The sequence below is a fragment of the Hypomesus nipponensis genome, chromosome 20 (assembly GCF_054491055.1).
Source record: "Hypomesus nipponensis isolate SF chromosome 20, ASM5449105v1, whole genome shotgun sequence".
NCBI lineage: Eukaryota > Metazoa > Chordata > Actinopteri > Osmeriformes > Osmeridae > Hypomesus > Hypomesus nipponensis.
In genome coordinates, this window is record NC_140380.1 from 6,553,833 (window position 1) to 6,576,120 (window position 22,288).

A 22,288-nucleotide genomic window follows, 5' to 3' on the forward strand; every position below is an offset into this window, starting at 1 on the left:
ATCAACACATTTCAATCGTATGACCCTATATTGCTGCCCGCAGTACAACTGCCTTTTATTCCTCCGTCTCAAACTGCTTCTTCTCTGGCTCCACATTGTCATCTTTCTGCTTTCTGATAACGTCTCCTGTCAAACTCCTGCTGCCAGGCCATTCATTCACCAAGTCTCACATCATCAAAGATGTATCCACCCACCGTCTGCAGAAGTTCCCTTTCCTCCCAAATCACACGCTCGCTTTCCTCCCTCAGGATCAACCCTGAACAGAGCAATTGATCACTTTACGTTGACCCTGAGTATTGTCTGTCATTGCCATTCAAGGGAAAGTCTTTTGGCAAACCATAGTTGATTGTATTCCTACCCATATGCCTTGATGCCGTTATTCATGTGTTGCTTTTTGAGTATCGATCCATTCAGAAAAAAACTGTAACTGTTCCATAACTGCACTATAAGAGGGAGACAATAGCGACAATAGTGACAATGCAACAGTGGCAATAATGGCACAACAGATACCAACACCTCAGGGCACAGGAAACATTAGTATAAAAATACATGAATATCCATCTTAAAACTGTATTTTCGACATTATTGAATAACAATATACCGTTTTTATTAGAAACGCTTGTAACCAAATGTATAATACAGTTCTATAAACTTCCTTAGGAGGGAGCTAGATTTTTATTTCGCAAAGTAAAATACCAACTTGTCCCTTTGTCCCACCCGTATGCAACGTTGCACCCTCCGGAAAATACAGTTCTATTTTTCTCTTGACACGTAGCAACGGAGTTGGCATAGTACAGAGTAAACTTGTGTTACATTCCAGGTAATAACTAACAGGGTGCCCGATAAGTTTGCATGGAACTGTATATGTATAATTCGAAACTGATGTGTCATTTTTAAACCGTATGTTCATTATGTTACATTTACTATTAACTAGCTAGCTAGCTTGCAAGCTAGCTAACCCTCCCATAATCTGCGCTTCAGCAGCTAGCCAGCTAACGCTAGATAACTTCGCCGACCGGACCCCATGTTTGTACAAATTAGCCTGCTTGCTAGCTAGCATACACAAGTACGTTAACTTTAGCACTAGCTATTGTGATTTTTTTATTGCCAACAAGTTCAAGAACAAGCCAGTTACCTCTGTCTAGTTGACGCTGGCTAAATAATTGTAGAGCTATAACTAATAGCCTACCGCTGTGTTAGCTTGGTATACTGTACTACTAGCTAGTACAGTACCGTTACTTAAGCTTAAGGCCGGGTGCCGATAACATTTGGTACCTAGTAGTGCGAGATTGAAAACTAGCTAATAATAATAACTGTAGCTAATTGTTGTAAGCTAGTTAGAGCCAACTGTGTTGTTACTGCTACTGTAGTAAGCATTCTATTTTCTTAGACGGTGAGAAATGTCAGCGTTTGACAGCGACTTCTACCAGTCAAGTTACAGTGTAGACGACCAAGGCCAAGCTGGATATGGCTATAACAACTCGGAAGACCCCTACAACAAGTAAGTGCTAATTCAGCTAACAAGCTTATTCGCTGCGAAAACGCAACCATCACAAAATATCCGGACCGCAGAGAACCCCAAAAAATGCTTATCCCATCTCGCTCTGACTTCTCCCAGCGCTAAATTGCATGTACACATTCCAAAGACTCAGTGCTTGTGTGAGATATTTCTGTTCGTGTTCCGTCCTGTCAGGCAATATGGCCAGTATGACTATTCCCAGCCCATGGGCTACGCTGCCGCAGGGGTGATGACGCCGCAACAGCCTTACACGGGCCAGATATACCAGCCCACCCCCACGTTCACCCCCACCCCCACACAGTCCATGTACAGCAGCAGCTTTGAGGACGAACCACCTCTTCTGGAGGGTAAGGAGCACCTGGTTGTCTGTCTGTGTGGGTGTTTAGGGGAGAAATGTTCAAGAAATCTTGATAGGCCTCTTAATACCTCTGCACCTCAAGTCACCTCAATGAAATGGTTTTATATTTAAGGATAAGTCGTTAAGCATTCATTTGAATGGGGTTAATTAAAAGTGTGCTTAGGTGAATTGAGTTTTCTACTAGGTCCAACCTGGGTTTGGTTCAAAAAAGATTCACACGGTGGTTTATGACACTTGCTACATTACTGATGATTTTTGGGAAGGCAAAAAAGGATATGACACGCCAAGGTTCTAAAAGCGTCCTGCCTGTTAAGGCTAGTGACTCTGCTTTTGATATTCTGGCCCATGCTTAACCCTGGTTTAATTGAGGGCGTCCAATCCATGACCTCCTGAGAACCCTGTGTATATGTGTTGTCTCACTGGGCCAAAGCTGCTTAAGTCTATAAATGGGCTCCTCCACTTCAATCTCCGTTTGTTCACGTGTGGCTTCCCGTGTCCCCCCCCCCCCCCCCTTGCCCGCGGGCAGAGCTGGGCATCAACTTTGACCACATCTGGCAGAAGACGCTGACCGTGCTGCATCCGCTGAAGGTGGCCGACGGCAGCATCATGAATGAGACGGACCTGGCCGGCCCCATGGTCTTCTGCCTGGCCTTCGGGGCCACTCTGCTGCTGGTAACTAGCGTCTCTTGAGTCGTCTGCGTGGAAAAGTGTAGTCAGGTGGCTGAGCGGTTAGGGAGTCGGGCTAGGAATCAGAAGGTTGCCGGATCGATTCCCCGCCGTGCCAAATGACATTGTGTGCTTGGGCAAGGCACTTCACCTTACTTGCCTCGGGGGGAATTTCCCTGTACTCACTGTAAGTCGCTCTGGATAAGAGCGTCTGCTAAATGACTAAATTTAAATGTAGTGTCCGGATTCAGCACTGGGCCCAAAGGCATGATTAAAACGTTTGAGAAGTAAAGCAAAAAAAAAAGAAACAGTGAAATTCATAGACGAAACAAACGTGCCACATTTATTCCGCTGCTCAAATACAGAAGGCACTATTTATTTCTGCACTATGTGACACTATTTAAGTGAAAAATCTTGGATCCTTAAGACTTAAGCACAGTGCTACACGTCCATATTTATACATTGAACAGACACTTTTATTCTACTGATGGACAGATGTGCATACATTGAGTGCAAAAAAAATCAAGAATATCGACAGTAAGTGCAGGGTTTCCCCCATAAAATGTATCATTTAAGGTGGTGGTGGGGGGGGCGGGGGGCAAAACGTTTTTCCTCCAATGACTTCTGCAGAGTAGGGAGACTGGCATTAGTCACGGTTTGGAATGGAAGGGACAAAAACAGGACAACGGCAGATATCACAATAAAAACGGAAACAAATGACGACCTAGTTAAGGCGGCAGGCGTGCGTTGCTTCCGCGGCCGCCTTAACTGAAAAGTGCTGCAGGAAACCCTGGAGTGCCCAAGTAACCAAACCTACCCACGGCTCCAAATAAAACAACCCTATCCCGTAACAGGGGCTGTATTCGACGAAACGCGTCACCAAGCTGTCGTCTCGACCCGTAAAATATCACGTAGTCCCGCAGTCGCCTCGTTCGGAGTAAAACGAGCGGTAGTGGCCATCCGCTGATGTTTCCTCTGTGTGTGTGTGTGTGTGTGTGTGTGTGGGCGCGCTGAAGACAGGGAAGATCCAGTTTGGCTACGTGTACGGTATCAGCGCCATCGGCTGCCTGGGCATGTACTGCCTCCTCAACCTGATGAGCATGACCGGGGTGTCCTTCGGCTGCGTCGCCAGCGTCCTGGGCTACTGCCTGCTTCCCATGATCCTCCTGTCCAGCTTCGGCGTGGTCATCTCCTTGCAGTACGTACGCGGCGGCCCGTGACATCTCACCATCCCGTCATCCCCGAGGGGGGGTCGCTGCTGCCCCAACCCCCCTCATCCCCCCCCTTCTCCCGGGTTCGATTAACCGTTGTCGGGGGTGTGTTTTTTTCTGTCTTTCTCCAGAGGCATGATGGGGATCGTCATCACGGCCGCGATCATTGGCTGGTGCAGTTTCTCCGCCTCCAAGATCTTCATCTCGGCCCTGGCTATGGACGGCCAGCAGGTGCTGGTGGCGTACCCCTGTGCCCTCCTGTATGGCGTGTTCGCCCTCATCTCCGTCTTCTGAAGGGTCACGCGCCCCCTCTCCTCTATCTGTCCCCTCGTCCCGAGCCTCGACTATCCACCCCCGCCCCTGCTGCCCTCTCCCCCAGTGTGCACTCCTTCACTTACCCCCCCTGCCCCTCCCCTCCCACTCCCCATGGGTTGAGACGCCAAAGGATTTGGTGTGAAAACGCCAGTTGGACGCTTGAAACGACCTCCAAGCCCGTCGCTTGGCTTCCACACCCATCAGATGAGTCAGGAGAGGGGCGGGGGGGCGGGGTGAACACGTGCACGTTGGACGCAGGAGTAGAGTATCGGGACCCACGGACAGAACGGACTCGGACGCCACGCGCCGGGCGGTCCGCCTCTGCAAAACCCACCAAAACTGTCGGACGAGGAGAGAGGCTCCGTGCGCCACTTTTTTTCACCCGGCAGCGACGCAACAGTGCCCCCCCCCCCCATCCCTCCCCTGCCCCCCCGTCACCCTCTCCAAGACAGAGGGCCCATCCATGAACCGTGGCGCACTCAAACCACCCCCCCCTCCCCCTTTATTCAATGTTGAAACGACTTGTCCTCTGTGCTGTCTGCTATATGTTTCGTTTTGTTTTTGTTTTCCTCCCTGAGATTCGTTGGAGCTTCGAGGCCTTTCGGAGAAAAATGGTTTCGCCGAGGGACCGTTTCTCACCTTCAAAAACAGAAGCAGATTGAATATGAGGTTGGAGACTTGAAAACAAGTGGGTAACCTAGAAAGCACAGTCTCACTATCTTTTGTCGCGTAAGGGAACAAAGTGGGTTAATTAATCTTGGAATTGCGTCCACTCCATTTGACCCCCCACCACCCCCGCTTATAATAGTACTGTTTTGATTGATGCATCATGTGATTAACCCGTTAAGAGCTGGGAAATGTGTGGCAATGGCAAGCGCACTGCATCTCCCAGAATCCACGGCTTCTCTAGATTAGCTCAGGGTCTTAACGGGTCCCCGTTACCTGGCAACATGTTTACCAGCTTGTGTGATTGTAAACGTTGGTCAGTAAACAGTGCCTGCTTGCTGCCACAGCTGTAAACACACAATCACACACTTTTTTCTTTTCCCTCCCCCTCATCTTCTCATGCATTTGAATCGACTTGACGGCCTTCCTCAACATCACCATTGTCACATGTCGTGGTCTTGTCACTGCTCACTCGAAACCTTTAACCAGACGCCGTGTCTGACGTCTTTCCGAACTAATGTTGAGTTTCACTAAAGTCTTGCCACACCTGTGGTAGAAGTGCACAGAGAGAAGCTTTGGCACGGCACTCACTTTGATTGATTGGTTCCTTGAAATTGCAGGATCGCAATGAATCCAGACTTGCTTTGCTTAAAGGGTGACATTTTCGCAGAAGTCTTGATTATTTGTTTTTGTTGCTTATTTAAACTTGGGTGGGGTGGGGGGGAAATGATCAAGTTATGTCAACCAAGGGTTTCTAATAACAAGCACATGAGTTTGTGGTTATAACAGTGACCTCTCACTTTGTGCAATGGTTTAGTGTGCTAGCTAGACCGCCGGAACAAAGTATATACAAGGCATCCTCACACAGATGTTCCCTCTTGGGAGTCATGAATAATGCAACATGTGAAAGCGGAAGTGCTTTTTTAATCCAACAGCGTGTCCTTAAGGAACCACTTTGCATTTCCAGACAACTTACAACAGCAGGCACAGTACCCTTAAGATGGCCAAGTATTTATATCAATTGTATCATTTGTTTTGTACATCGAAATAAGTCCAACTCTTTTCTGTCATGTGAAATTTCTTGATTCGGAAGCCGGTCGGCATGCTTGTGGATGGGTGTCTTGGCCACTCCATCGAAATAAAGTATTGGTCGTTTATGTTGTAACTCCTGGTTTGATTGTCATTGCGAAAGTCACTTGACCAATACTCACATGTCCACGCAAATACTTTTACAAACAACAGTTAATAAGCACAGATGCTCAGCTGTAATGAATCCAGATGGCATATCCTAGGTCTGATCCTAATTCGGAAAGTGGGGCAGACGGCTCGTGGGGCCTATAAGGAAGATGACAGTAACTGCAGACAGACAGACAGACTGTAGACAGGCAGGCAGGCAGACAGACTGTAGACAGGCAGACAAACAGGCAGGCAGGCAGACTGTAGACAGGCAGGCAGGCAGACTGTAGACAGACTGTAGACAGACAGACAGGCATTCAGGCAGACTGTAGACAGACAGACTGTAGACAGACAGGCAGGCAGGCAGACTGTAGACAGACAGACTTTAGACAGGCAGGCAGACTGTAGACAGACAGGCAGGCAGGCAGACTGTACAGACAGACTGTAGACAGGCAAGCAGGCAGGCAGACTGTAGACAGACAGGCAGGCAGGCAGACTGTACAGACAGACTGTAGACAGGCAAGCAGGCAGGCAGACTGTAGACAGACAGGCAGGCAGGCAGACTGTACAGACAGACTGTAGACAGGCAAGCAGGCAGGCAGGCAGGCAGACTGTAGACAGACAGGCAGGCAGGCAGACTGTACAGACAGACTGTAGACAGGCAAGCAGGCAGGCAGGCAGGCAGGCCTTCGGTCCACATCAGTGGAGCTTCACTGGGGTGGCTTCGACCATCACGTCCCAATAAATAATCCTCCATTTTGTTGAGTGTAAGCGAACTGACGTCAGATGACCAATAGACGAGCTTTGGGCGTCGGAACTGAAAACACAATGCGTTTGTAATCCGGTCTCAATTGTCCCTTTTGAGAGGTTTCGAATTTCAAGACATTAGACAGGAAATGCAGCCGGCTGTCACGTGTGCAGTTAGTATGTAGCAGTAACCCTGTCGTGTAATTTATCGCTGCAACAACATGCTCCCGGTTGGGTGTAGTAATGTTTAGGAAGTGTGGCTCACAGCATCCCTCGCTCACATAGAGAAGGCGGAAAGTTGTGTGTGTGGGGGGGGGGGGGGGGGGTAGTAAAGAGAAAACATTCTGTTGTCACGTGATACCCTCCCAAACCCACATCCCTTACATATTTGACTCGGGCCTGTTCTGAGTGGGTTGAGAGATCCTAACATCTGGATCTACTCAGGACCCCCACGTTCTCTTCTCCCCTTCGCAGCCCTCTTGAGTTGCCCTGGGCAGCCCTCCTCGGGCCCCCGAGCCCTCACCTCCAGGTCCCCGACTCCCCCCTCCCTGCCAGACCCTAAGTCTTGACCCACCTCCTCATGGACCAGGCCGGGCCTCTGGGCCCCCACGCTCAGCCCTGTGAACCAGGGCGTGCCCGGACCAGGAGCCAAGAGGACCAGGGCAGGAGTCCAAGGTCGTGCTCCTCTGTTGTTGCCGAGTAATCGAGTTTCACTTTGCGTCGCTGAGTTGTTTCGGGTCACGATAGCGTAAGAAACATTGTGTACAAGCTCGTGCAAACATCCAACGAACGATTGCCACATGGCACGGTCTTAATAATACACAATATCATAGTCAGATGTGATTTTGAGAGTTTTTTGTCGTTCAGGCTCTGTAGTAGTAAAAAAAAAAAAAAAAAGATTTTAAGCAAGTCTTCTTAAACCTTACTGGGTTGTAAGTGTACCACTAGATGTCAGCGTCGAGACGTGAATGGCCCTGTCGATGTGACATTCCACTCCTCGCTGGCTGAGGGGAGAATGTAGGCCACGCTATCTAAGCGTTGTATAATACCCCATCCATCTGGGCAGCTTGCAGGGTTTTGTTGACGCGTTCTCCCCGCCGTGGCGAACGACGGAGGGAAACGCTGGAAACCCTGGGAGACTCTTCTACCAGAGGTCTCTTAGGAGCCCTACACTCAAACGGTTCGTTTATGAGCACAGTAAGATATGTGACTCGTCATAAAGGCTTGAGATTGGACTTGAAAGAATGTGTCCAATTTTCTCGTCAGCGGGAGTAACAGGTGGCTGCGGTTTGTATTTTGGTTGGCGCAACCCATTGATGTCAGTGCCAATGGCAGTTGGGGAATAGTATTTGGCCCCCAGGTCCTTTGAGGATGGCAGATGTAGAATATGACTACGGCAGATTGCATAGTGAAACCCATCTACATTGAGTCAGATGGCTGAGTGGTTAGGGAATCGGGCTAGTAATCAGAAGGTTGCCAGTTCGATTCCCGGCTGTGCCAATTGACGTTAACTCCTTGGGCAAGGCACTTCACCCTACTTGCCTCGGGGGGAATGTCCCTGTACTTACTGTAAGTCGCTCTGGATAAGAGCGTCTACTAAATGTAAATGTACATTTAGAATGGGTTTAGAAAACAATTTTGGGGGGAGAATTGGAGATCATGTTTCCTCTGTCCTCTGCTTCATCAGACATTCCCTCTGACGCCGGAGTTACAAGGTGCCCCCCTCCTTCAACCACATATCTTTCCTTCAGTTGGAGGCCAATATATGACCTGTCCTTGACTGATTCTGTTAGTCACTGTTCAGATGACACATTTACCGAGTCACATGGGACTCGGGAGACGTGTGTGTGAGCGCGCGAGTTGCTTTTGCTGTCGTGGAAGGTCACACACACTGTCTCTTTTCAAACTGGCACAGTTCATCAGTTGTGAAAGGTCCATCATGCTCCTTATACTGGCCTGATGTATGGAAGACGTGATGAAGAGATACAAGTTTCCCCTGGCAGAAGGCTAAACGCTTGCCAGATACCTTGGTAAGACAATCCCAAGTATCTATCCCTTGACCCCAACCGCCTTACAGAGTATAGTCCGAGGGTGCCCTAAAAGCAAAGAAGCAGAAATAGGGCTGTTTCATTTGATACCTTTTCACAATAAAGGCAGCGCGAACCAAAGTCAAAATCCTTTTGCTTGTCCGCGAAAAACAGATGTCGCGTCCGCGAGAAGCGTTTCCATCCACGATGTGCAAAATCAGTCAAACGAGAGTGCGCGCCTTTGCCCAGGGGAACGAGGAGCGCCGGGTGCAAATGCGCCCATTGGTATTCAGACGCGCGTGGACTTGTGCATCTCTCTAAGCCCCCGACAGCACATGAATATTCACTCGGCAACTGTTAAACTTGAGCACTGAGTGACTGCTGCTTCTGCACTTCATTAAGCTAATTGGCGGCTGCGTTGCATGGACCCCTCGGTCAATTTGGAACTCGATGAACCAGATCCCAGCACCAACCAGGGCTCCTAGGGAGGGTTGTCAGAAGTTCTGATGGGAGGGTTGACTGGGTGATGGTTTGTCAGACCTCGCCTTGTGATTCGCAGGTGTGAAGACAGACTGGTGGGTCCTTTTGTGTGTGTGTGTGTGTGTGTGTGGAAGCTAGCCGAGTCCCCTTCTCCCTACCGGACACACACACTTTGACACACACGCGTCGCAGAGTGCATGCATTTATTCATGACGTCGCCATGATGTATTCAACGAGGAATGCATGCGATGGAACATGAATAGCTGAACCTGTTACGGTCTCATGAGCGGGAGAATCATTTGGAAGGCCGCATGCGCCTCGCGACTTCATCAGGCCAGCGTTTATAAAGCTAATGTAGGCGCGAGGCCATGACTGCAGCACTCTGCTCGGTAACGAGGTCATCTACTCCACGCTCAATGACTTGCGGTCCGTTGGACGGTCGGAGAACTGCCAGTTGAACATTCACACTCAGACATTGATGTCGTTGAATTGTCCACGGAAGATTTCTAGTTCATTTAATGTAACCTGACTGTTCTGGAGTCTGCCATACAGCAAACCAATTCAGAGGCATCTTTATGACATTTCTTACATTAGTAAGAATTAGTGGTACATTATTATACAGTAAGTATTGCATCCCTAAAAAGTGTGACTAATGGTGGTAAGCTGGATGAGGGCTCACTGGATGTGGGTTACTTGACAGGAGAGGAGAGTATCCATTTGACCAGTTCCAATGGTCAAAACACTGTCCAATGATATCTTTCAGAACCAGATTGATTTGAGTTTGAGGCCATAGTTCTTTTGTTTTAGCAATCATGCTACTTGGTTTTAGGGACTTGGCAACATGAAAATAAGCTTGACGTACCGGGACTCGAGTATGTTTCACGTCCTTCCTTCATTGGATTGTAGATTATATTCCTGGGATGAGCAAGCCTATTCACGCCACAACGAACATCAAGTGTTCTGCGATTCGCAGAAATATATATATATTTTTTTTTGCAGTAACGTTAACGTTAATGACATGCTGTTTGTCCGCTTCAGTGACTTAACTTTGAATCTGGGTGTGTTAAAGTGTTCATGATAGCATGTCGATGTATGTGAGGAACGTCGAATTCACACATCCCGTTCTTTTCAACGACATGGCTGGAGGGAGCCATGGATAAGTGAGCAAATGAAGAATTTGATATTCATCATTCGCTACATAGCTACAGTACACAAGTTCGGGGGCTCACTCTACAAATCCTAATCCACACATATACCCACTTGATCTTTGATTCATTCGACTCCAATCCAACTGTGGATTTGGACTCCCTCGATGCCATTGCAACCCAAACATCTCTCGTCACCGCGGAGCGGACGCGCCGGCCCCTTCAGACTGACAACAAACACTTGTTTGGCCTCCGCCATATTTCCCCCCGTCGATCCGTTTCCGCTGCGGCGTGTTCAGTGAAGTGGGGATAAGGTCATGATTATTTCAAGAGTCACCGCAGTTAAAGCGGCGGAAGCCCCGAGACCCCTCCCCCTTTCCTTCCCTCCAGCAACCTGGAAGTAATGCGCAGTGTGTTGACGTCTGGGAGAGGTAGTATAGGGGCGGGATGCACACGCGTGCAGTCGCGTGGATAACCCGTTCTGACAAGAGCCTCGGCTAAACCCATGCCTCTACAGTACATTATTTAATGAGCGGCCATTCAACACACATGGTTGCCAACCGTGGCTGGCCCCACACACACACTCACACACACACACACACACACAAAGAGGTATACACCTACTAGCCAAGCTCACCCCATCACTTGGTGTTGGATAGGTCCTCCTTTTCCCTTTAACCCTTCTGGGGCTGTGTAGCCACTACCCCCATACCAGATGGGTAAATGAATGGGCGTGGACTGGTTGGATGTGCAACAGGGTGTTCCTAAGTCTCCCCTTTATTCCCGACATACATCTGCTTGTCTGTCCCCTTGATGGTTGGCTGAGTTGATGCTTGCCGAACGTCACTGAAGTATGTTCTCACATAAGGCTGGGTGGCCACACTTGGGGGAATGATTCCCCCCCGCCCGTACACCCACAGAAACGAGGGTTGAAACCAGAACCAGACTTCAACTCCAGAACAAGACAGACAAGAATCAGCCCAGAAAGAATTGAAATGAACCCCGACGCACACATACACATATTGACGCGAGCACGCTCGGAAATCCATCCGCCTTGCTTGTGCAGCTGTCAGGGCTGTTGTGGGGTGCTCATGCAGAAGCAAGGTCACTAGCCCTTGTGCACAGTATTGTGCTGATGCTGGCGTCATCGGGACATAATATCTCTTCACAAGTCCTGGTAAACAGATGTCATTAATTTGGCCTAATTATAGACACAATCCATGGTGACTTTAACTACAAACAATACATGTTGACATCATAAAGGCCAGAAATTTGACAGTATCTGAACACGATAATGATAAACAAGTTTGACAAACAAATGAAATGTATACCTTCCCTAAAGTGGTATTCAGTGCTCACATTTTATTTAGTTCCTGAAAGAGCAAAGATTGTCGCTTTGGCAAGATGGCTTGAAAGGCACGGCAACACAAAACAACCATTGACATGAAGAACATCGGTGAGATCTACAACTATCTTTCCATAGCCCCTGGGGGCACTCGACGTCGCTCCTCGCTGAGCTTGTGCACGGTATTTGTGACTGGAACCTTTCTTTCCTTACTCGCCGGGTTTTTTTCTCTCTCCCCTGCAGTGATCTGTGTCGCGTCGCTGCCAGACTGGGCCTCTCTGTTTTCAACCATGCATACGCAACGCGCCGTTTAAGACCTAATTGGATCGTTGTGCTCTCACTGCTGTGATAGTTACAGGAGCACCGTGACACTCACACACTCAGAGTAGTGTACTGTTAACCAACCCACCGGAGCGAAATAGGCCGGACCGCATAAAGAAATGGCTTCATACTCAAAATAGAGCTCGTCACACTTCAAATGTTAAACATCGTGGATTTCTTTGGGGGTCCGAGAAGGTGAAACAACCACCGTACTCACACACACACACACACACACATACAGTAGACACATCATGTGGTGTGTGTGACTCGCTGAGACGTAGAGAGACACACCCACAGACAAACGCTTTTCCCCTAGCCTCGACTGCTCTCCTCGCCAGGCCTCCGCTGACCACACCCAGAGGTTCTGCTGCCTCCGTTGCACCCGGCCTCTGCCTCTCGTGTTCTCTGCCCTCAGCCTCAGGCCCAATGGGTGATACCAGGGTTACCGCCCCGAGAGTCGTGTTACTCCTGTGTGTCACATGAACTGGACCTCTGATGCCTCTGTCGCACGCACCATAAGTGGGGTTCTTGACTGAGATGACGTGAACAACACTACTCTTGCCCTGCTCATGTATAAACAGAATATGCACACACCAGATTGAAAGAAGGGGAAAATACGTCAATGTGTTTTAGCGGTGTCTCTTGGGCTTGGGGAAACATTTCTGTCCCACTCAGGTATTTATAGTATACAAAGTACACAATGGCCATTATTCCTTTCCTTCCTTTATATGCAGTATGTGTTTATGTGCTTGATAGGAGCTGACAATAGAGATTATTTTCACAACATTAGTGAAACAGACACGCACACGTCCCTTGTAGGTGAATTAGACACTTTCCTGTTGTCTGGAGTCGGCCAAAAAGCTATAATCTACCAACCACTGGTTACATGAATTATAACCACTGCAACCTGGGTTAGATGGCTGAGTGGTTAGGGAGTCGGGCTATTAATCAGAAGGTTGTTGGTTCGATTCCCGGCCGTGACAAATGACGTTGTGTCCTTGAGCAAGGCACTTCACCCTACTTGCCTCTGGGAGAATGTCCCTGTACTTACTGTAAGTCGCTCTGGATAAGAGCATCTGCTAAATGACTAAATGTAGTGTACACACATAACATCATTTTCCATTGTATGGGTTGAATTGTGCGCTGAGCGAGCTGTTGTGGCGGTAGCAGTGGACTCTAGCCATCATTGCTCCGTCTCAGGGCTGTTGCTCATGAGTGAATATAGATCAGGAACCGAGTGCTGCCATAGCGAATCCAGGCGTTAATCTCCTGCCTACGACCCTGACACCTGTTTCTGTGACCGTCGGATCTGCCAGATCAATTGCAGCCAGGAAATAAGCTGCCCAGCCCAAGACTTCACAGCGCGCTAGTGGGACGTTAGCTTCCACACAGTAGGTTTTCATAATGAGCTCTGTCACTTAGCCTCTCACCGTTTCACCTTACCCTTGTTAATATTTGGCTGAGTCTTGTATTAGCGGCGACTGTCTGTCTAACAGTAGGGCAGAGGCTTGCTGTAAATGAGATCAAATTGTTGATTTTAACTCAACCTAGTAGCAGCTGTGTCCAACAGAGAGATAGCAAGAGAACACATCTCACAATGCATTCTAATACACTGATTAAAAGCCCTTTCTTCTTAATAGCTTCTAATACCCCTGTCAAATTGCTTCAACAAATAAACAAGCATCTTATTACTGCGCCAATTACCTAGGTAATAAAAGTCTGTTTTTTGGAGAACTTCTCAATGTCACTAAACTTACATGTGGGTGGGCAGAATACTTCTGGATTGATGGCACTGTCTGTTTGCCAGGCGTGGACTTCCTTCCAAAATAAAAGTTTGTTTCAGAAGCTTTTGCAAGCTTTTTCTTTTCAGTTTCCATATAGCAACTGCACTAATGGGGCTTTCTCCCTTTCCCCCTCCTCCCTTTCCCCCTCCTCCCTTTCCCCCTCCTCCCTTTCCCCCTCCTCCCTTTCCCCCCTCCTCCCTTTCCCCCTCCTCCCTTTCCCCCCTCCTCCCTTCCCCCCTCCTCCCTTCCCCCCTCCTCCCTTTCCCCCTCCTCCCTTTCCCCCTCCTCCCTTTCCCCCCTCCTCCCTTTCCCCCCTCCTCCCTTTCCCCCCTCCTCCCTTTCCCCCCTCCTCCCTTTCCCCCCTCCTCCCTTTCCCCCCTCCTCCCTTCCCCACAGATTTCTTGGTAAACATGAACAAACAATCCCATCACAGACTTGTCACTCTGGCCTTGGGGCCCTACACCCTTACTCACATGCACACACACACACACACACACACAAAGAAACACACTTACACACACACAGAAACTAAGAATACACTCATGCACACAAATCTGCACACTGGCACAAACTCACACACCCTCTCTTCAGGGCAAGGTAACTGACTCTTACCCATCTGCAGGATAATGAAAACCATGTCATGATTAGTCATCTGCATACTAGACAAGGCTGGTTTGTTTATCCTCAACCCAATTTCCTCCATCCGACCAACACGTCATTTTACCAAATGTTTTAAAAAATCTCTAGATAAATAGTTACTGGTTTATAATCTGGGCCAATAGATCTAGGCCAATACAGTGTGCAGCCTTGCCAGATCTTTTTTTTTTGCTCGTCTTCAAAATATTTTTGTCTGTGTGGACGTGTTTGCCTGGCCTCAAAAATGTTAGTTGCAAGTCAAATGCCTTTGGCATAATGGTGTCATCCCTAACTTGGAGGGAAATAACTATGATATAATATGTAGCTTTAGACAAGATACTATAAGGACTACAACCAACAACGTTTGACATTCAGAGGAAGGAGAGACACTGATTTGAGATTTGTAAATTATGGGTTTAGCGGGAGGGGGCTAGGATTGAAGAAAGAAAGGTTGAGGGGTTAAATGGATGAAGGTTGGGCTGCCGAATTTCCATTGATTCAGTGGGATTTGTAAAGCTATTTGTCCGAAAAAGATTTGATAATTGTCACACTGTAGTTTAGTGCTCCCAATAGCTGTGTAAATTGAAGTGTAAAGTGTCTCATCACACAACAGTATGTACCAGTTTAATATTCTGCAGAGCTGGAATTGCACTGTAGGCTCCTTCACGGATCACACATTTTGCATCAAAATGATTCAGGCTGATTGATCTGATTGACAAACAGGAGACATATTGTGAAGTGTGTAGTTCCCGTGGAGTCTGCTGTGCTATCTTCCAGTAGCCCTGTTAAGCTGCAAACACACTCCGTGGAGTATTGACCTTGTACCCCAGCAACACCTGGGCCCACTTTCACCGGAAGAGTCCTGTTGTGTCTTGTTCATATACGAAATCTTTCCCAGTCCCCACCACGAGGCTGTGCTGCATGCAATTCCAATGAAATGGACTTCTCAGCTCACCAGACTTGAAATACACCCGACCTCATATGTTGTCATGTTTGTCATTCGCAGAGATTTCGGTAAGCAAGGGAAACCAATGTTACACATGTCCAAAAACGAGCCTGTCCCAGGCACACCGTAAGATGTTTACAGTACGTGTGGTCTACAGTAACTGGACTATTAATCAGAAGGTTGTTGGTTCGATTCCCGGTCGTGCAAAATGACATTGTGTCTCAGTGTGCAGTTGTACCTCCATTCCGAGACTTTGATTACAGTAAACCAAACTAGGATTGGCATGCTCTGACCAGCGCTTTTACAGTACGTACTTTTCCTGTCCAGCCCCATGAGGACAATATCTCGCTCAAGTCAGACCCCTTCACTGAGTTCACTGCGAGAGCAAGCCTATTTCCATGCATGTACCTATTGGAGATGAACCCAATGTTTAGGCCTTCAGGGACCGACGCTAAGTGCCTTCATTCTGTACGCTGGAGTATTGATTTCCTCCCCGGCAAGACAGGTTTCCAGGTCTTTCCTCTGACACAGACGGATCATTCTCAGCCATCGCTGTCACTTTGAGTGACATGGCTGCCTTTTTATGGCGGGGAAAAAAGCATTTCAGAGAATGACCAATCTGAAAGAAAGACAACTAGTGTCAGGAATGTTCCATGCATCAGGGGGACAGGAAGTGAGGTTCTACCCCAGACATGGAGCCACTGGTCTGTCTCGAGATTTCCTTAACCCTTGTGCTGCCTTCGGGTCACATGACCAAAAGGTTCATAACGAACCATCGTTGTGTTTATCCAATTTGACCCAATACAAAAGCAAATAAAAATCATTTTCTTTTAACCTTCGCAATGTGGAGGGTCTGAGACAGCCCAACGGTTAAAAGAAAATGCTTCATTTTGTTTTTGTATGCGGTAAAGTTGTTGCAAACGACGGTGGGTCACAATGACTGATGGGTCAGAATGACCCGAAGAGAACACAAGGGTTAAACCCGTTGGTCTCCCAGTCCTGCTTTCGCGCACTAACCAGATTCACCTGCAGTCTCTCCCGAAAGAATGGACGACACTGCTGAGCTACCTGACCCTTCGAGAAAACAACGTACAGTGTTGTCGGTGACATTTGCGTTCACATTTGTTGTTCTGGGCACTCGTCTCGTTGAGCACAGCCTGATCAGCTCGGCAGTTTGAATCACGAAACAACCGTCTCCACGGCTGTATCCGCAGCTATACCCTTACCTGAGGGGGAGAAAAAAAAACTGCCGATCGACTCCGCAACCCATAAGTCAATGTTTTGATTAGGCTGTAGAACACACTCCCGCATGCTGTGTATGTCTTAGCAGAGTTAAACGTGTACAACTGGTTTCGTTCAAGGCGTTTACCCTCCCTCTCTTTACACGAAAAACAATTGACCTCTCACCCCTGGAAGTTTGAAAGCAGGATCTTGTGAGTCCGCCTGATCAAGCTCCTGTTGAACAGCCTTTAGCTTCTGTGGCTGTAAGGGGATTTCGGCCAGTTGTATTATCAGGCTAGTTGTTGCACCAATGGCTGAACTAAGCCTGATTGGCAGCACGGGTATCAAAACAGAATGAGACCTGGTTGTGGTTAAACAACCGGAAACCCTCTGTCAAAGCAAAGGAGCTTACCATCTCTACTGAAATAACTTTTGATAGAGTTGTTGGTTCATATTACCCAAGCAACTTTGGCATTGCCTCAACTGTTTCTGTGCTATTATCTTAAAGACAATCAAGTCTCAAGTTACTTTTGAACACACAAACCAAATCTACCAGTTTCTACTAAAAAGCCACAGAAAATACATTGCAACTTAAAGTAAATGTACAAAACCATACTTATTTACTTACAGTAAATTGAAATAGCATAGGCATAAATTAATCACTGAACAGTTACAGTAAATGTCTGAACTTTCTTTGTGTCACTGGCTGCAACCAATCTCTCTCTTTTACCACAACCACATCCACTTAATTACTGCCATCATCAAACATTACAGACATTACTGCCATATTTCCTAAACCCTACTGTGCATATCTCACTCTCTTTCTCTCTCTCTCTGTTTGTGTATATCTGTGTCCCACCTTCCTCTCTGCAAGTACCACTTGGCATCTCTACAGTGCTTCGTGCCTAGCAAGAAGGAGGTGTTTTAACACCAGACAGGAAGAGTCCTAGATACATGTACCAGAAAGAAACGTAAGTAGAATTGTGCAGCAGTGTACGATGCAAAGCAAGTGATTATACAGTAAGATAGTGAGTACTACAGTAGAAAATATTGATCAGGGTGGCAGGATAGATTTAGATTTTGGTAGTCATATTCAAATCCAAAATGTGTTTTTTTCAACATTGTTTGGTTGAAGATGAGTTTTGAGTTGAAGGGAGGTGCAGCACTGCTAAAGGTTTTGATTGTATTTATTGCATTGTAAATCCAGTAAATAACCATAGTAAACGGTAGTAGGCCGACCACTTCCTATATCAAAAAACACATTCCAAACACAATACAGTATGGTCAACACATATTCAACATATTTAGCTGTGAAGTGAACATCACAGAAAATTATTTTACTTCCTCAAAGGTGTGTGGGCTTCCTATCATTTAGGTTTGCTGTAAAACGACTGTTTAAATGACAATAATTAAATATTTTATGTTGTACTTATTGTTTAGTGACACAATTTGCATCATTTTGCATTATTTTTTGCATTATTTTGGTTGCATTATTTTACAATATAGTACTTAAGTTTAAGGTTAATCTTATTGCACAAGTAATACTATTTTTTTTTCTTCATAATTATCTGTTTCAAGACGTTTTTTTTCACCAGAATTGTCAAACCACATATTATAACTACCTTAAATTAAAAGTACGGCATATAAAAAGATAAAAGTACATCTGTGTTATTGACCATATTTGAACCATTTAAATGATTTTTGGGGGGGGGAATAACTATTTTATGCTATGTAATGCTATCTCAAACTGTGCATAGTGTGCAAATTGCTGAGCCATGCTGTCAAACACACACACACACACACGCAATCTGTGACATTTGGACAGGGTAAAATATAAATACATGACTTAAGGGCAATCTACTGGCAGCTTGTAACCAGGACAGTAATATGATCAGGGTACTGAAATTGACTTCAATGCAAAGCATAAATCCAAGCCTGGTAGGAAGCCTATAGTTAGTTTGAATCTGTAAAAATGTATGAACAGATTTGAAAAGTTTTCTTCCAATTTCATTGTACTGTTAAACAAATTTATACCATGTCAATGGCTGTTAATGTCGGGGGTCCAAACAAGCCTTATTGATATTTACTCAAACTGAGTGTCTAAAAAAGAACAACTTCATACATTTATCCAAATAGAAAAATATAATTATGATCACAAAAACCTGGGAAGAGAAGCTTATGAACTGAAGTGCAATAAATCATTCCGTATAAATAGCAGCTCTTGAATCTCTCTCTGTTGCGCTATAAGCGGGCGACCTGATCATTTGGGTCAGCGAAGTTCCTGGGATGCTTTTGGAGAGAACACCCTCCCTTCTCAGTAGATGGCTGCTGCTGTTCAAGGGGAAACAAATCGCCATCTTATTCATGAGGGCTACGTCTGAGGGCGTATCGCCTACCTGTGTCCACAATCTCCTTCACGGAATCCGAGGCAACTGAATAGTGAAATCAAAGGTCCCACCACGTCGCCTTCGCCCCTGCTCATGTTAAATCAGGGGGCCACTCCATGCTGCTGGTCCCTGACAGACAGGACCACGTGAGCAATCATCAGGTCATACGACCTCTTTAGAGTGGAGCCGTCTATTCCAGCGATGCCTCAACATGAGGACAGTGAAGGAGTTTGACTGTCATATGATGTCATTATTGCCTGATGTCTAAAACCGAGTGGGTTACATAAGGTGGCAACGGTGGGGTGGGTGTCGCGAGAACCAAGGAAGTTGGGGATTTGTGCATTAGTACAGTCAAGAGTCAATACAGAAATGTTTTAATGCACACCATATTGATTGTCAACTAAATAACAATGGAAGACAATGGTAAAAGGTAAACAATCATACATTATAATGTAAATCAGGGGAGAATGCTGATTATTGTTGTACGGTGTTGCTGCCGTAGCATTATATTGGATCTAGCATTATATTCCTTGAAACCATAACTACACTAGGGTAAACTGGAGGATCCACAGTGACTTGCACAGACAATGTGTTCTCGAGCTGAGAACAGTGTGGTGTTCCCCGTTGCCCATGGGAGACAGGCATGTTCCAGCCTCCATCAAGCTGGGCTGTGTGCTAATGAATCATCCACATGTTCAGGACACACGCTGCCCCTCCTAATCGGCTGGTTTGCATGGAGCCCCTTGCCTTGCCTGCCACCTCAACTCTTTCCCCTCCCACATCTTCTTTTCTACTCTCTTACCCTGATACCAACCGTGTCCAAGTCTCACAGCATCACTCAATGGTAAATACATCTAAGCGCAATCAAGGGAAAGAGTGCATGACAAAAACTAAGAATGCACCGAAGCTGACATGAGGCTATAACAAATATATCATCAAGAAAGTGACCTATCCTAGCAAATGATTAAAACTAGGTCTGTTTAGAATAAAGTTACTTTTTAACAGAATTCACCTACACAGTCATAGATATTTCTTAAGCGTTAGTATTATTGTGATTGATCTTCTTGACAATTCATTATAGCAGTTTATTATTTAAGTTTTGTTGCAAAGTGCGTACATTTAAATCAGTACTATCTGCCATTTGTTCCTAGCCTCTCTCTGCGCATGTCCCACTTCGGGACTGACAGCTGAGGCAGTTTCACAGGCATAATCTCGGAATTATTTTCTGTTAGGTTAAACACAGTGTTGTCGAACAAGCCGTCGACGTCGACTCGTTTAGCTATCCCTTGTATATTAGCTTGTTTTTTAGCAGCAATACGCAGTGGAGGGAAACGGAGACGCGGATCCAGCTGTCTTCAGATCTTGTTTATTTCCAGAGCGGCTGTCAACGTGCCCTTCGCCCCGCTCTATCTACAGTACCGTCCTGCGCCATTGAACATTTTGCTTGTCAGTTACTTTGATGCGTTTTTGACTTAAAACTTTAAGTCATCGCTGCATGAAATATTGTAAAGTGTTTTGACGCACACGATCATAGAGTAGTGCAGTTAATTGCTCACGAGGATTGACTTTTTCAAGCCATTAAAGGTGAGAACGGTCTTCGAAGTTACTTCTGCCTGAAGTTCTATGCACACACATGATCGATCTCGTCCTCGGCTTTCGGTGGCTCCGACGCTTGCTAGTCGTTTGGTTGACTGCTGCTTAGCAGAACCTTCTTGGGCCAAGGAGCTAGATGTTTCGCTACTAGCTATGTAGCTTTCCAACGTAGTGTCGGAAGTTGCCTTTTATGTACATACACATCGTCTTTAACTATTAAGTTTGTTGACTGTGTTACATTTTGTCTAGTTTTAGTTAAGTGAGGTTTTAGATTGTCTCGCATAGCGTTCTTTTGCTAACGACGTTAGAGATAGCTACGTGAGCAAGTTTTGCACAACTTGCATCAGCACGTCAGTGTCTTGCTATAGAGAAAACACTTTCATAGTGACCTACTTGTCATTTTTTCTAACGTGTTAGCGGTGTAATTTATAACTTAGTTCAGAGAGACACGTCGAAGAGCAAGGTTGTGTATTCTGTGTTTCCGACTGTAGAGTTCGCTTCTAGAGGGGCGTTTACTGCTGTCAAGCTAGTTAGCCGCCCTCCTATCCAGCTATGCCATGCCCATGGTTTTAAACGGCACTGTAGTTGGCTAGCTTGGTCATTATGTAACATTAATGATCTACGATTCCATAGACCAAAAACAGAAACTTGTATCTTTCTGCTTGTGGATTTGTTGCGTGCAATTAGGATATACGACATAGCGAACAGTTTTTATTTATTTTAACAATTACGCGGGCGGCGTTAAAACTTAAATATATTCTGACAGGGTGATTGGAAAATCGTTATACGTCTTGACAGATAGGTCTATTTGCTGGCAGAAGAAAACGTAAGGCCACACAACATTCTATCCAACTTTCAGACGAACGGGAGATGACCTCGCGTACTTGGAACCCACGTTTTTAAAATCAGGTACGTGTCATGTGTTTGTAGAATAGATGTTGGTTTTTGAAATGTATGACTTTCACACGAACTGTCACACGACTATTGACTATACAAGTGCTGTTATAAGCTCAAACTTTAGGCATGTTTTAGCTGGTATTTTCCAGAGCTTGACAGTTGTGTGCTGTTAACGTTAAATCAGATTATTGTGTGTGTTGTGTAATGCAGTTATTATTTTTACATGATCATTTATCAATCTAATCTATTTTAACATAAATTTAGTTTTTGTAGTGCAGTTACCTGTCACAGCCAACAGGTTGCACTACTGCGACTGTACTATCGTTACTACTGTAGATTACTGTAGCAGCCTAGTATAGCCGTGCACATTTGGTAGATTGTATGTAGTTGTACCGAGTCACCGGCGTCGATATTCTGTTGTCGATGGCTCCATTTTGTATTCTACATTTTGCGCAATTTAGATATGTTTTCCCCTGATGTAAAACGTCAGGTTCTGTCTACGAAAGTAAAATGGACATGCACTGCTGTTAGGTAGGCTATCGATCTTTCTATTGCTATTGACACAGTGCTTGGATTCTAAACTGCCTTGGAGCATTTTTTTTAGGTTGTCTTTCTATGGCTACTTTAACATGGACAATTTTGCATCAGTCATGCAAATGGTATAGAAACTATAGCATATTTGACGTTAGAAATGGCATAATAAGATGTCTTTATAAGCCTTTTATGACTATCATGTATCTATGAAGGAAAACGGAAACCCAGTCTAACCAACAGCTACAGGCAGGAGCAACATGAATTCTGTAATTGTTATCAGTTTTATTTTGCTGCTTCGTTTCTGTTCGTCCGTT

General features: G+C 46.1%; 2 protein-coding genes across 5 annotated transcripts in view; both read left to right on the top strand.

The window, feature by feature from the left end:
• Positions 1 to 714: 714 nt before the first annotated feature.
• On the top strand, positions 715 to 18,166 carry yipf5 (Yip1 domain family, member 5). 3 transcript variants are annotated; one of them, XR_014734628.1, is made up of 7 exons: positions 715 to 820; positions 1,391 to 1,501; positions 1,694 to 1,866; positions 2,404 to 2,549; positions 3,560 to 3,741; positions 3,886 to 4,757; positions 17,438 to 18,166. XR_014734628.1 is itself a non-coding variant. In XM_084684339.1 (6 exons), the coding sequence occupies exons 2-6, from the start codon at positions 1,401 to 1,403 to the stop codon at positions 4,046 to 4,048; spliced, it is 765 nt and encodes a 254-aa protein (XP_084540465.1). In that variant the 5' UTR covers positions 715 to 820; positions 1,391 to 1,400; the 3' UTR covers positions 4,049 to 5,900. The 3 variants fall into 3 exon arrangements, 2 of the variants coding, with proteins under 2 accessions (XP_084540465.1, XP_084540466.1); XM_084684339.1 differs by lacking the exon at positions 17,438 to 18,166 and having other exon boundaries at positions 3,886 to 5,900; XM_084684340.1 differs by lacking the exons at positions 715 to 820; positions 17,438 to 18,166 and adding an exon at positions 869 to 900 and having other exon boundaries at positions 3,886 to 5,900.
• Positions 18,167 to 20,122: 1,956 nt separating this feature from the next.
• LOC146246116 (glucocorticoid receptor-like) overlaps positions 20,123 to 22,288 on the top strand; it is a 36,264-nt gene continuing 34,098 nt past the window's right edge. For both annotated transcript variants that reach the window (XM_084684335.1, XM_084684336.1), the window contains exon 1: positions 20,123 to 21,452. The gene's annotated coding sequence lies outside the window, so the exon portion shown is untranslated. The remainder of the gene's footprint in view (positions 21,453 to 22,288) is intronic.